General features: G+C 39.6%; 1 protein-coding gene across 2 annotated transcripts; it reads right to left on the bottom strand.

Moving 5' to 3' along the window:
- Positions 1–897: 897 nt before the first annotated feature.
- Positions 898–7441, bottom strand: LOC135076025 (oxygen-dependent coproporphyrinogen-III oxidase). 2 transcript variants are annotated; one of them, XM_063970468.1, is made up of 9 exons: positions 7353–7441; positions 6686–6914; positions 6152–6217; positions 4344–4501; positions 3079–3209; positions 2674–2800; positions 2106–2269; positions 1336–1505; positions 898–1166 (listed from the first exon to the last, which is right to left on the bottom strand). In XM_063970468.1, the coding sequence occupies exons 1-9, from the start codon at positions 7433–7435 to the stop codon at positions 1044–1046; spliced, it is 1251 nt and encodes a 416-aa protein (XP_063826538.1). In that variant the 5' UTR covers positions 7436–7441; the 3' UTR covers positions 898–1043. The 2 variants fall into 2 exon arrangements, with proteins under 2 accessions (XP_063826538.1, XP_063826539.1); XM_063970469.1 differs by lacking the exon at positions 6152–6217.
- Between the last annotated feature and the right edge of the window lie 6188 nt (positions 7442–13629).

Genomic DNA, 13629 nt, shown 5'->3' with positions numbered 1-13629 from the left:
GGGGGGGGTAAGTCATACCCAGCTTATGCTTATGGCCTGGGGGGGAGGGGCAAGCCTTACCCAGCTTCTGGCTTGGGGGGTAAATCATACCGAGGGGGAAGTCATGCCCAGCTTATGACCTGGGGAGAGGAGAAGGACGGGGGAGTCATACCCAGCTTCTAGGCTAAGATTAAATAGATTTCCAGGAGGGAGCAGCTGGCCCGCCCATGGGAACGGCGAATAGATAGGTAGGTACGTAGGTTTAACTCAGAAAAACTAAATAACAGGTAGGTATTGCGTGTACATCGAAATGATCTTCATAGCAATGTCTTGTAGCCTAGGCAGAGTGTATCTGCCTCAGCTATACTTATTGTTAGAAGTAAATAAATTAATATTTATACATTTTTATATTTTACTTGGACGAAGATATGACTCTAACAACACTTATGAACACTTTATTTGAATAAATCCCCAAATATACCACCGCGGAGACCCTAATCGCGTCTCCGCGTTCCATTGAATCGTATGAGCGTATGGATTTTTTGCGATATTTTTCACAATATCTATTTTCAAAAATTACCTATCGATAGCTTACTTTATTCTGATGAATAAATGTCATAACAAGTTTTTCTCTAAAACTGATAGTTTGGCTAGAAAAAAATATTTTCTATCCACGCAGTACGCCAGCAGCGTTCGGATCGGATATAGTGACGTCATCGGTCCCGCGCCGGGCGGTCAGTGAACTTTTTTAGTAATTTGGCCATAACTTCGTCAATTTTTGTCGTAGAACAAAAATTTTTGGACTGTATATTAAGGATTTCTTAGACCTATAAATCTGCATTCACAGCTAAAAATCGAAATGATCCTCATTAGCATTTATTTTTAAATAATAAAGAAAGTTTTTAGAATAAAACAAGATTGATTTATGTATTCTCAACTTTATAAAAATATAATTTACAATAAATTACGATTTCAGTATAAATACAATTCGATTTTATAAAAAGTCTCTTCACAATACTTCATAATTATTTGTGACCACCCCCAAATAAGTACATATTTTAATTTCAGGCAGCAGATTTCCGTGTCGTTTCATTTTCCAGTTTAATCCAATCTCGGGGCTCTTTTAAAACTTTCATAAGTTTTTCTTCAGGAGAATTTGCTTTTGGTTCGTGCATGTATTCCCATTTCTGAAAAAAAAAAAACAAATGTTGCCATTTCAATAAATATTTACTAACACAGTAATATTTTTTTTACTAAATTAATGGTTTTTTTCGATAATCTGCCCGGTAAAGCTAAAAAGCTCCACAAACTACTGAACCGCAAAAAAAAAAAACTGTCACAGCTGACAAAACTTACAGCATTAAGCGGCAGCGACATGAGTATCGACTCGTATCGCGCCTGCGGCGTGTGCAGCCCGAACTTGGTGCCGCGGTCGTAGATGAGGTTGAACTCCACGTAGCGCCCGCGCCGTAACAGCTGCCACTGCCGCTCGTGGTAACCGTACGCGTCGTCTTTGCGCTTCTGGACTGTTGACACAAATAAAAATTATCATAGCTGTTAATATAAAGCCGGGTCTCCAGCGAGTACACAATCAACAAAAACATGTCAACATTCAACATTTTTGTAGGCAATTTTGTTGAATGTTCAGATGTTTTTGTTGAATGTGTAGGGCAAAACACGCGCCGGAAACCCGGCATAACACACACAAACAGATCTGGCCAGTTGCATTTGCACACCGAAAAAATTATGTTAACTGCGTTGAAATTAAAATGACAATATAATTTATATAATATCACGTCTTGTTCAAAATAAATCTTTTAGGGGTGGTCGTACACATAAAAATGATTACAAGAAAAATATTTTTTTTTAACTATTACTTTATTAGTAAAAAAATTCCTTGTTCAAATATCACCTAAAACTTTCGAGACGGCGCTTGTTACCTCCCGCACCACCCCCGCGTACCCCACTACACCACCGAGCACATGCGGCCACCGCCCCGGGAGAGCGGGGGGAGAGGGGTAGCTGACTAGGGTACTTTTTTGGCATCAGTGTCGTGTATACCTACTACCCCTAGAAGGGCGTTTACAAAACCACACCATGTATTTAGGTCTAGCAGTATGGCTCACCGATGGGCAGGTAGCTCGGGATGACGGCCTCGGCACAGCTGGTGACGAAGTTGAAGGCGGTGTACTGGCTGGGCGTGTCTAGATCATCAAAGAAGATGCCGCCGACGCCGCGACGCTCGCCGCGGTGCGGTATGTGGAAATAGTCGTCGCACCATTTCTTGAATCTAAAGAAATGTTTAAAATAAACTTTATAGCCAAAGGTTTAAAGTAGAGAGTTGACTGACACCACTACATTAATTCAAATTCACTTTTTTTCTTTTACTTACCTAAGTATCGAAAACCCAGATTCGTTTTCCACTAAGCAACAGCGCACACTGGCACGCGACAGCGACAGCTCGGCGACTTGACGCCTCTTCTTGTCAATTTCATCTCGTCGCGACAGGGTCGTTTAGTCGATGACAAGCTAATAAATGAGTCAAGTCGACGAACTGTCGCTGTCGCGTGTCGCCTAGTGTGCGCTGTCGCTAAATCAAATTATTTTATTCCGTTCGAGTTACAGAAGAGAAGCATATGATACACATACAAATTATACTTTAGCTAGTTTTTTCAGTGATTTAAATGTACTCACTTGGCATAATAGGTTTCGTCATGTGCATCGCATGCATGTTTTAGAGTGAGGTGAAAGTGTGCTGCATCCTCCTCATTCAAGTAGTATGGCGTTAGATCTGTGCCTCCGCCAAACCACCAATGAACACCTATGAATAGTAGAAAATAAATAAAAATAAACATTATTCGAAGAAAATTTAAAAAAAGTTAGTATTTAGATCGATAGAATCAAACCAATAATGCCAAAAAACTCAAGAAAAAAAGCACACATTTCATGGCCCCACCGAAGTTTGACAGGAAAATGTTGGTGTTGCCAGTACATAATAAGTTCTTCTTATTCTTTTTTGTTGTTGGCAATACTCATAAAGGCCGACTAGACAGTAATAAGTTATTGCAAACTACAAAATTAAGGTCGTTGTACACTTACCGTCTTTGTCTTGAACTTCGAAGTAGCGGTAGTTGAAGTGTATCGTCGGCACCATGGGGTTCCGGGGGTGGATGACTGCGCTGACCCCGGCCGCGAAGAATGGCAGATCGGTGTTCTGAAGGTTTTTACCCCTGGACATATTTAAAGAAGTTAGGTTTAAATGCTCTAGTTCTAGTATAGCAAGACGAATGGTCAAATCACATTATTATTATGATATTTGTTATAACTTGATTATAAAAAATTATCTTAAGATAGGATTAAAATTATCTTAAGCCCCCTAGTACTAAGTCTCCTCGCCTTTTTATCAGTCACTAGCGGCCGCCCGCGACTTCGTACGCGTGGATCCCGTTTTACCCCCTTTTCCCGAATTTTCTTTGCTATAAACCTCACGGAGCCCGAGACCTTTCCAACGAATGCAAAACCGTGGAAATCGGTTCGTGCGTTCTGGAGTTATAGCGTCAGGGAGGAAAACCCGACTTATTTTTATATGTATAGTAGATTACGTTCTTGACAGAGTGGTCGCCATGATTGTGATTTGTAATGGGCGGATGTTGCTTGCCTTACGATATCTCGTCATCTTTCCATTCATAATCATCATCATCTCAGCCATAGGACGTCCACTGCTGAACATAGGCCTCCTCCAATACTTTCCATGTTGTCCGGTTGGTAGCGGCCTGAGTCCAGCGCTTTCCTGCTACCTTTATGATGTCGTCGGTCCACCTTGTGGGTAGACGTCCCACGCTGCGTTTTCCGGTACGCGGACTCCACTCCAGAACCTTGCTGCCCGTCGGCCGTCAGTTCTGCGTACTATGTGCCCTGCCCATTGCCACTTCAGCTTACTAAGCATGTACGGGCTGCAGTGGGTGTAAGGCACACCGTCGGTGTAGAGTGCCGACGGTGCACGTTTAGGGTTCATGGGTCGCCCGGCGGTCGATGCTGACGGTGCAGCAGGATGTACGATCGTGATCGTACAAAGCATCTTTGATGATGGTCATAAAAAACTCATAAAACTCATTTATTTTTGCAAATAGACTTTTAAAAAGCACTTTTACACGTCCCAATATTAACCCTACCACTGCTTCGGGACAATAAATGGGCCAGTGCTGAGAAGAATTCGGTGCACTCGTGCTGGGGACCACCCACAGGAGTTTTATTAGGTCTGTCCATCGCATTGGCGATCGTCCCCGTGACCTGGTGGTGCCCTTCACTTTGTGTTGCATCACAAGGCGTTCTATGGAGTTGGTGTTACGTCTCGCCCCGCTTACCTGCTCCTCATCTGCTGAACAGCGGCTGGAGGCAGGGTGCCAGACACCACGGAAATGTTGACGCCGGCCTTTTCGAAGACTCGGCCATCTTGCAGCACGCACGTGATTCCGCCGCCGCCCTCGCTGCGAAGCCAGCGGTCCACTTTGAACTTTGCGTCCTGGAAATAAGGACTGCTAAGTCTACTGGACTAGTTCTTTGGCTGTTCTGAATAAAAATGTACCTGGTTGTCTACATCTATTTCAAATCACGTAAATTAATGCGCATGTTTCAATTTATAAGATCTAGGTATTATTTATGGTGACTGCACGATCAGCTAGTTATAAATGGGAAAGCTTATGAGGATGGAGGATGGATATATTTGGTAAATATTCTTAAACGTTGAATCGATTAAGGTGAATATCAACATTAGTATACCAATTTTTGGAAGGGGGACACGTACGCTTTAAAGACTTTCTGTAGACCAATCTACTTTCATTTACTGACGAGACTAATAGAAATTGTTTATTGAAATCCCATCCTTCTTTTGGTAAGCAGTATTTTTAGGACATAAATAAAAGTCTTTGCCTGGAAATAGTTGATCCAGTTGGCGCATTCCAAAAATAGGGCAAGGTCATGTTAAATGCACGCATTAAACTTGACAAGGAGTTCAGTGTATGGCGTTAAGCTGGGCTCAGCGTCATGTTCGTCATAACGGAAAGTCTACATTTATAGGTCAGCTTCTTCCCTCACTGTTCAGGGTCACGACCATTGATTTATTATTACACGTAAAAAATAGAAACGCAAGACTTAATCCTGTCAAATGATGATAAAGCTCTTTCGATTACGATTCGTGAAGCGTGTTATTTTTTTCAGTTATGACGTGTTTATTTTAGTTTCTTTCCTTTGAAATCAAAGGAATTATTTTAAGTTGATAACATTTGTTATGGAATACTAGACTCATTAAATAATAATATTGAACACAACTGTTCTCTCCTGCATGTCTGGAAGAGATTACATTCTAGGGATAAGACTCTTTGTAGTTCCTGGGATTGAAATTTTTTTCTGTGCCCTATCTTATTTTTGAAAAATATAATTAATACTTTTGATATGGCCCATAAGTCAGTCAGTGGTTAGTAAAAAGTATTTTATTGCTTTTGTTTTATAAAACATGTATGTGCAAACACTACACAGTAATAAACTATTAATCATGACTGGTGAAAACTATTAGTCATTTGGTATTTATTAGATGAACCAAGCAGTTATTTTAATACAAAACGATTTATTACTGTTACTGTAAATGTACAAACTATCATGCAGGTTAAATATTGCCTATTTATTCATACATAGGGTAAACTGCCAGTCATTGGACACTTAAGAAAGTTATTGGACAGTTATTTAATGAATTAAAAATAGCATTTCTATTTCAACAACTGAGAGATTCCGACTGATGGAGATAAAAGGGCGTTTTTTTGAAGGAATATTCATTTTAAGAAAATTCAAGGGTTGTTTTGTCCAATGACTGGCAGCGTCCAATGACTGTCGGTTTACCCTACCTACTTTCAACAGTGAGCTAGGGAATGAAATAGGGATTAAGATCTTGATAATATCAGTTTTTTTATATATGCATACTTTAATGACATTTTGATTATAATATTAATTCTAATGACAGTTGTATCATCAAGATCTTACAAGATCTTATTGCCTCATAAGTTATGAAGAAATGAATATAAATGACGTACTTAATCAAATATTGAAACTAATATTTTAAACTCGCTAGTGCATTAAAAATAAAAGAAAGGTAAAAAATAAATAAAGTGATGAATCATACCGGATATGTAACATAAAGGTCCTCATCAAAATCATAATCATCAACCGTTTTCTCATCTTCCCATGCCTACAAGAAAATGACAAAAGATAACATTTTACAATGGGACAGGTGACACAACTTGCATAAAAAATGTTTTATTTAGCCCTGGAAACCCATATAATATAAAATGAATCATACATTTTAATTTTAAGTGTGATGATCTAAGATACGAAACATCTAGTTTTTCAGAGATATCAATCTTTTGAACCTCCATCTGCTAATCATCAACAGCAGTAAATTACAGTGATTCAAAAATTCAACACTGTACTTCTAGGAATCTTCTAATTATTGAAATGTAGAAATGTTTGAATGTTGAAATGTTTAATAAAATAGATTCCGCGGAGTGGGCCTGGTGACCTGTAATACAGATTTTCTTAAAATCTACAATAGGCACCAGCTCTCACAATGCTAATCTATAGTTTAACAGATATATTATACGAAATGTTTTTCCTAATACGTTGTGAGAGAAATAAATAAATAAATTATTAATATTACCTGGTCCTCCTCTTTCTCCAATGCCCGACAGAACTCTGCCTGTATCCTCATGATGAGCAGTTCCATTTGTGTCTTCATGTCATTCTGTGTTTTCTCCAGTTTGTCTATGGGCGTGATGGGTTCTGCCATGTAGTTCTGGAGCTGCATGATTTCCTTCATGTCTGCTTTGTTGTTTTTGTGTTGACTGTACGCTATGTAGCCAGCGCCTAGCAGTGCTGCACAGTACAGACTGGAAAAAATATAATCATAAACAATGTAGACTGGAATGGAAAATATAACATTGTTTTATAGAATCAGATACACAGCTACAAGTTTGCTGACTTAAAAATTACTTAAGAAAGAGTAATAAAGAGCTATGTAGTTTGTACACACATGTTGTAGCGCATAAATAGACGATTTCTAGGAAACAATTGCTTAAACAAATCATTTAGGTCATAATCAGGAAGTTAAGTGCTAATAATGATCAAAGTACATGCTAAGTAACATAACCTGCCTACCTACTTCCTCACTTAAGTTAATTGGGTCAAACAAACTAGGAACTAGTCAATAAGAATACTATTACTATTCATATCTTATATGAATGTATTGTACTGATAAGAATCTAATGGGAACATTTCTAACGCTAACTTGGTAGATATCCATTGAAACACTTGAATCATTGACTTACTTGATAGGTCGATCCTTGAACTTTTTATAGCTTCCCACATAACTGAGTGTACGGAAACTCCGAACAACTATTTTATACGACATTTTTGGATTAATTTGTACAAAAATACGTGTTTTTGGATGTTTATTTTGACAGGCCAAGTACCCGGTTGAAAAGTTGATCGACGTTTGACAGTTCACGTCACATGTGTGTGATGTTTGCGTACGGGGCGCCGCTAGGCGGGAATTTCGCGAACCAGCTATCAGCTGTAATTTTTCCTCCGCAAGACGCGCCTACATGCGCAATATGTGTTCATCTCTTTTCCGTGCATGGGGATAGCATCGATCGGCCGCGGCGCGCTCTTTCCGGCCAGTCCGCGGCGACCTCGCCGACAACGTGGTGGACAGGTTCGCAGTGCGCGTGTGTAGCGCGGTCTCTGCTATCCCGGCTATCGATCGGGCTCGGAGCCGCATTGCCGTACATTCCGGAGGCGGTGCCTCGCCTAGTTTTCGTCGATCGTCGGCGTGGCGGGCGCGTGGCGGCGTCGGCGGCGGCTAGGGGCGGCCCTGCGCAGTAGAGTAGCGGCGAGAGAGCGCGGGAGCGACCGATCTTCCTTCCGCCAAAACCGGCTCGCTGTCCGCCGCGGACGGCTGTGATGTAGCCGCCGGCGCGAGCGGCCTCGGACAAAGGACCCGCGTCGACTCGGTGATCGCGATGAAGAAGTTCACGTTCAAGGGGGTGCTGGACGGCTTCCGCAGCTCCGTGCAGGCGGCGCCGCGCGGGGTGGAGCAGGAGATCCAGGAGACGCTGCGGCCGGACCACTTCCAGATTAAAAAGGTGAGTTTTGACGTTGGTTATCGCGCGCCGCGGTCCAAGGTTTCGTAGATAATGGCGATGAGGAGGCACGGCCGGCCTCGCGGGGCGCGGGGCAGCAGCCACGGTCGAGCGGCTGGCGACTGGCGTATCGCCCCACCTGCGGCGAGCGAGAGCGCAGCGTTGTGTACACCCGCAGCGGAATCAAAACAATCACCGCACGGTGGGTGCCGTCGCTGCCAAAAAATACTTGGCTGCTTTTATGTGCGTGCGGAGGCTCCGCTGGCTCGGCAGGCGCTGGCGACTGCGTCAGCGCCTAACCTTGACCATGTAATCTGGCGTAATAGAATATGCACAACAGACGAGCGTAATCCGTTTACGCGCGCCTCGGCACTTTCGCATTAAGTCTCCGACTGTGTACTTGGCGTAATATCGTGCAACCGTGTAGGCGGCAGTATGGCGATCATATTGGACTGATAGCAGATAAGATAAACGCTGCACTTAATAATGCCTAGACCTTTTGTCGAGTAATTTTTGATAGAGACGAACAACGTTAAAATGTTTGGAAAGTTAGGAGGACGACCTTAAAATCATACTATTTTATTATTATGACGCAGTATTTCTATGCAGATGTTTGCAAGCGGATGTGTTGCAAGTTGCAATTTTACTTGACCAATATTAGCGTAGATTTTATTAACTATTTGCCTGCCAGGCACAACACCATGAATTTATATGAAAGCCAGCAGGCCGGTCAAATTAAAATTTTCAAAGCTTACTTCAAATCCTCGGTAAAAATCGGTTTGAGATATGAACTGTATGTTAAAATATCTCCGTTTTAAGTATAACCATAGAATAATATTAAGTAACAAGAATAATTTATTAGGTTCCTACCTAGGTTGAGTTCTTAGCTGGTTAATAACGATTTTAATATCCAGACTGTTTATGACAACGATACACATTAATTATGACTCTTACTATCGATTACACGTTACCTTTTATTGCCCATAATAACGTCATTCAATTATTCTCCTTCTATTACTGTTCTGGAATACCGTACAAAGTTTTAACAACGTAGCCGTCGTAACAAATGTACGAAAAAGATACCAATTTCGCCTATCACTGTTTGTTACTCACACAACCGAAACTTTGTTACTTTGCCTAACATTTTATCGAATATTCTACAATATACAAGCAATATTGAACCAATCTCCGAAGGTCAGCATTAACTGTTGCTTACTAAACAGTCTGCCAAACAAATAATTGGAAGACTATGCTCCTTTTGTTAAATGTACGAGTAGGTAACCTACCTACATTTTATTTGTTACCTAATCAAACTCTAAACTCAAATCACTCAAATTCACGTAGGTACGGTCCCGTTTTCGTCATTTATTTTGATTACACACCAGTTATATTGATTTTAAGTGATGCCGTAGGTAGGTACGCCGATCAAGAATTGTTTCCTAAAAGACAATCGAAACCTTTTTGCTCCACACTCCCCATTTCACAACATTATGAATAAGTACAATAGCAGGTGCACCATGAAAAGCAGCGACTTCATAATTTTACTCGCTATAGTCCAAGTTCCTTTGTCACCTCAAACTCCCATTTGTCTCCAGCCTCATTCATCAGGCAAACACGCCCTACATTACCTGCCGGAAAATCGCATTGAAATGTGCGGACAACGTAAACCACTCAGAACTTTCTTACTTCAATCTTCATTCTGGAAATTGGGTGGCCAAACTAATTTGCGGCTAAATTCTAAAAGATAACATCGGCTAAATTGTTCGGACTTCTAATACTTTCCACTGTATTGAATTAGTTTGTTACGTGGGACGTTTCATTAAGGCTCGCTTTAAAAATCTAATAGGTAATTCCTCGGGGATCTAATATCAGGGAAGAAGCTAAATTAGTTTCGGTGGAAGATATTTTCTCGGAATTTGGAATCGCTTCATTACTCGGAAAGTTTCAGAGATACTTAGCTGAAGTATTTCGTAAAATTCTTTGGGTAACGTTTAATATTTCCGAATCAACATTCTTGTGCCGTGCGTAGATGGTTAGCGCGTTGATTAAAGGGAAAACATTGTGCTATATTATACTATATTTAACATTGCGTCGAGTAATGGAGGATAACTATGCGATTGCTACAAATAGCCGTTTGAAAATATCACAACATCATTGTTCAATTAATCCGTTGAGTGTACCTAAAGTTTTGAGATCATTGGCCCGTACTTAATTTTAGTTAATGTAATTCTTATCAATGTTACAAGTCTACAACACTACTCATGCGTAGATAATGTGTGTAGCGTCTCGAACCAAAATATTTACATTGATATTGAGTTCAGTGGCGGGGCAACAACTAAATTTGATGTGGGCAAGACAGATTTCGCGAGGCCCTGTTCTATGATTGATTGATTTGATTTGATTGGTTGACTTCCTAGTAAAGAAAGTAAACAAATAAACCGGGGATTCCCCGCACTCTGGTGCGCGGCAAATGTTGCCAGACTAAGAAAACATGTTTAACAACAAAATTGATTTATATTTTTAACTTCCCGATAAGGGGAAGTTATTGTTTTCACCCCAAAAGTCGGAAGTGAAAATTTTGTGATATCTTCGCGTTTTAGGGTCACTAAAATGATTATATGCTATTTTTAGAAAAATGTATGTATGTGTGTGTGTGTGTGTGTATGGATGGATGGATGTTCGGATTCAAATTTTGGCGAACGATTACTAATAGGGAAATGAAGCAATCGATTTAAAATTTTGACAGTAGGTTTGTCTCGTGGTGGAATCGTGGCCATTTAGTCCAGTCATTATAGTAAGTTCACCTCGGAATTCGAGATACCCAGCTGTAAGTCTTTAAATACGTGTATATTGACACCCTAAAAGTTGTCTCAAAACCTACATATGGTAGGGTGTAAGCAACTATTAAATTTCAAGGTCAACGGTCACAAAAATCGGTTTTTTGTGCTTTTTTTAGAAATATCTCATTTCCTGTGGGTTTTTTGCTATTTGTATTTATTATCAATATTGTAGAATACTAAATTCTCTACAAATTTTGTTTAAAAACTTTTTTTATACGGTGAACCGTTTTCGAGATAGAGGGCGGAGAGCGCGCGGTCACTGCATCACTTCAGGTCTACTTAAGCGGTTTAGATTTTTCATACAAAAGGATTTTCCCGCTAATTCCTGTGGGAATTTCGGGAATTCCTTGTTGTAACTAAGCTTTGAGTTTACTAAGGTACCTACATGCCAAATTTCAAGCGTCTAACTTCCGTTAAGCGTTTAGATTTTTCATACAAAAGGATTTTCCCGCTAATTCCTGTTCCCGTGGGAATTCCTAAGTATACTATAACCTGCCCAGGTGTATGAAGAATAATTGTACCAAGTTTCGTTAAAATCCGTCGAGTAGTTTTTGTTTCTATAAGGATCATACAGACGGACAATTGTGTATATATATGTATATATGCATGTACATTGAAAATGTTTGATTTTCTCGTAATTCGTCAGTAACTCGTAAACTATCATAAATACGAAAAAAACGTTAATAATCAATTTTGTAGACATTCCCATTTTTCACAAAAAAGTTTCAATACATTTTTCATTTCAGACAATAGTGAAAACCCAATGACATCCAATTGTTAAGACCCCGAACAAACTATGGTAAGAACAATGTATTGTATGAAGGGGCGAAACTGTATAACAAATTACCTAATGACATCAAAGGCACAAAATCATTCCTATCGTTCAAAAATAAAGGTTAAACTTTATTTCATGAGCCAATTCTCGGAGTTTAATTAAATCTGTTAAAATGATAATTTAATAATACTAAAAATGGTTGAAGCAAATAAAATCAAAATAACTTTTTTAAAAAAAAAAAGTGACTTAAGTACAACATTCTCATAGAAACTAGAATACGATACGTAATTGGACCTGTCGTTACGAATTATAACTACTGTTTTCTTAGTGTACCCACGAATGGCCAATATATTAATACTCGAGTGACTGCTATTGTACGCGTCTGCTTCGTGCAAAAAATATTAAAATGTAAACAATTAAAATTGTATAAACTTTAAATAATCTATAGTTTTAAGGTTAATTTTGTATTTCTCTTGTAAGTGAATGTAATTCTTTTAGAGAAATAAATGTCTTAAACCATATTGGTTGCAAATGCAAATATCTCGAAAACTGTAAGAGATACGGCAAAAATAATGAAATTTTGGGGGTTTCCTGAAGGGGTGATGAACTTTAGCAGTACTAACAATGAGTCCTATGATATTTGCAATATTGCAAAAAATCAATTATTTATTCAATAGTTTCGTAAAATGTTTTTGAGTTATACATCTTGAGGTTCATAATTAAGTACGAAGGACTCCCTATAATATTAATCGTATCGATACGCGCAGGTCATTTGCATACGCAGATATGTCGAAAACGGTAAGTGATACGGCAAAAATAATGGAATTTTGGGGACATTCCAGAGGAGAATGAATTCCGGCAGTACAAACGTTATGTATCAAAGAATTTGCGATATTCTGGAAAATCAACTGTAAACATCGTATAGTCCCGATTAATCGGGAAGTTTTTGCGATTTGCCATTAGGCAAGATGCCACCAAACCTGAATCACATCCATAACAAATAATATACTTTGCAGAGTCACACCCATCCAGAGTCGCAACCATTACGGCTTATTTTTGTTTTATTCTCGCTTTAAACATTTTTGAGTCGCGAGGCCCCTTGTACCGCGAGGCCGTAGGCGGTGGCCCACATCGCCCACGCTTAACGCCGCCTCTGATTGAGTTCATAATCTTGGCACCGTAGTATAAGTGTCCCATTCACTGGCTGTGACGTGTAAATGATTCACGTCGGACCTAATGCGGTGAATTGGATTCGTACCAACCTTTTAGTACAGCTGTCTGTGAGATTAGAAGACAATTGTGATCTCAATCTTCAAAGGCATTGGGAGGTACAGCCACTTATGCTGCTATAGGTGTAGAATGATAATATCATTTTGTCTTATGATGGAACTGTGATTCAGTTAATTAAGTGGCCAGACGGGCTGCGTCGGGTTACTTATCATCTGGACTACATTCGCATTATTAGATCAGTCTGGGCTTTGATATTAGCACTAACCTTACTGATTTAAACTATAACTATTTATAGATCATTGGTTGGGTTTCTCTGGCAGCCAAGCTTTTGTTCTTGGCTATGTAGCAGTTAAAATTGTAAGTCCTTACTGGTCTAGTGCTTTATCAAATATAGTGTGAAAGTTATCTTGGAAATATAGCAATTTACTTCTTAAAACACCAATTAAAATAATTTTAAAACCAAAGTATGATGATCTAGCGAATTCTGGTGTCATAATATTATTATATCCGTGCTATATCCGTTCTCATTCCGAGTTAGAAAATTGCAGGCGGCATTCTTTGTCAAGTTCTTGGCGTCGGAATTTTCAGTCTTATTTTACGTTAACATTTTTCTCCAGAG

The sequence above is a fragment of the Ostrinia nubilalis genome, chromosome 11 (assembly GCF_963855985.1).
Source record: "Ostrinia nubilalis chromosome 11, ilOstNubi1.1, whole genome shotgun sequence".
Taxonomy (NCBI): domain Eukaryota; kingdom Metazoa; phylum Arthropoda; class Insecta; order Lepidoptera; family Crambidae; genus Ostrinia; species Ostrinia nubilalis.
Note: the sequence above shows the minus strand (reverse complement) of the source record. Positions and strands in the feature narration are given on the sequence as shown.

Excerpts from the sequence above, each read along its gene's own strand:
- LOC135076025 (XM_063970468.1), bottom strand. The coding sequence starts at position 7,435 with ATGTCGTATAAAATAGTTGTTCGGAGTTTCCGTACACTCAGTTATGTG. Across the intron at positions 6,218-6,685 it reads TGGAGAAAGAGGAGGACCAG|GCATGGGAAGATGAGAAAAC; the intron begins GTAATATTAATA and ends ATTTTCTTGTAG. Across the intron at positions 4,502-6,151 it reads ACCTTTATGTTACATATCCG|GACGCAAAGTTCAAAGTGGA; the intron begins GTATGATTCATC and ends CCTTATTTCCAG.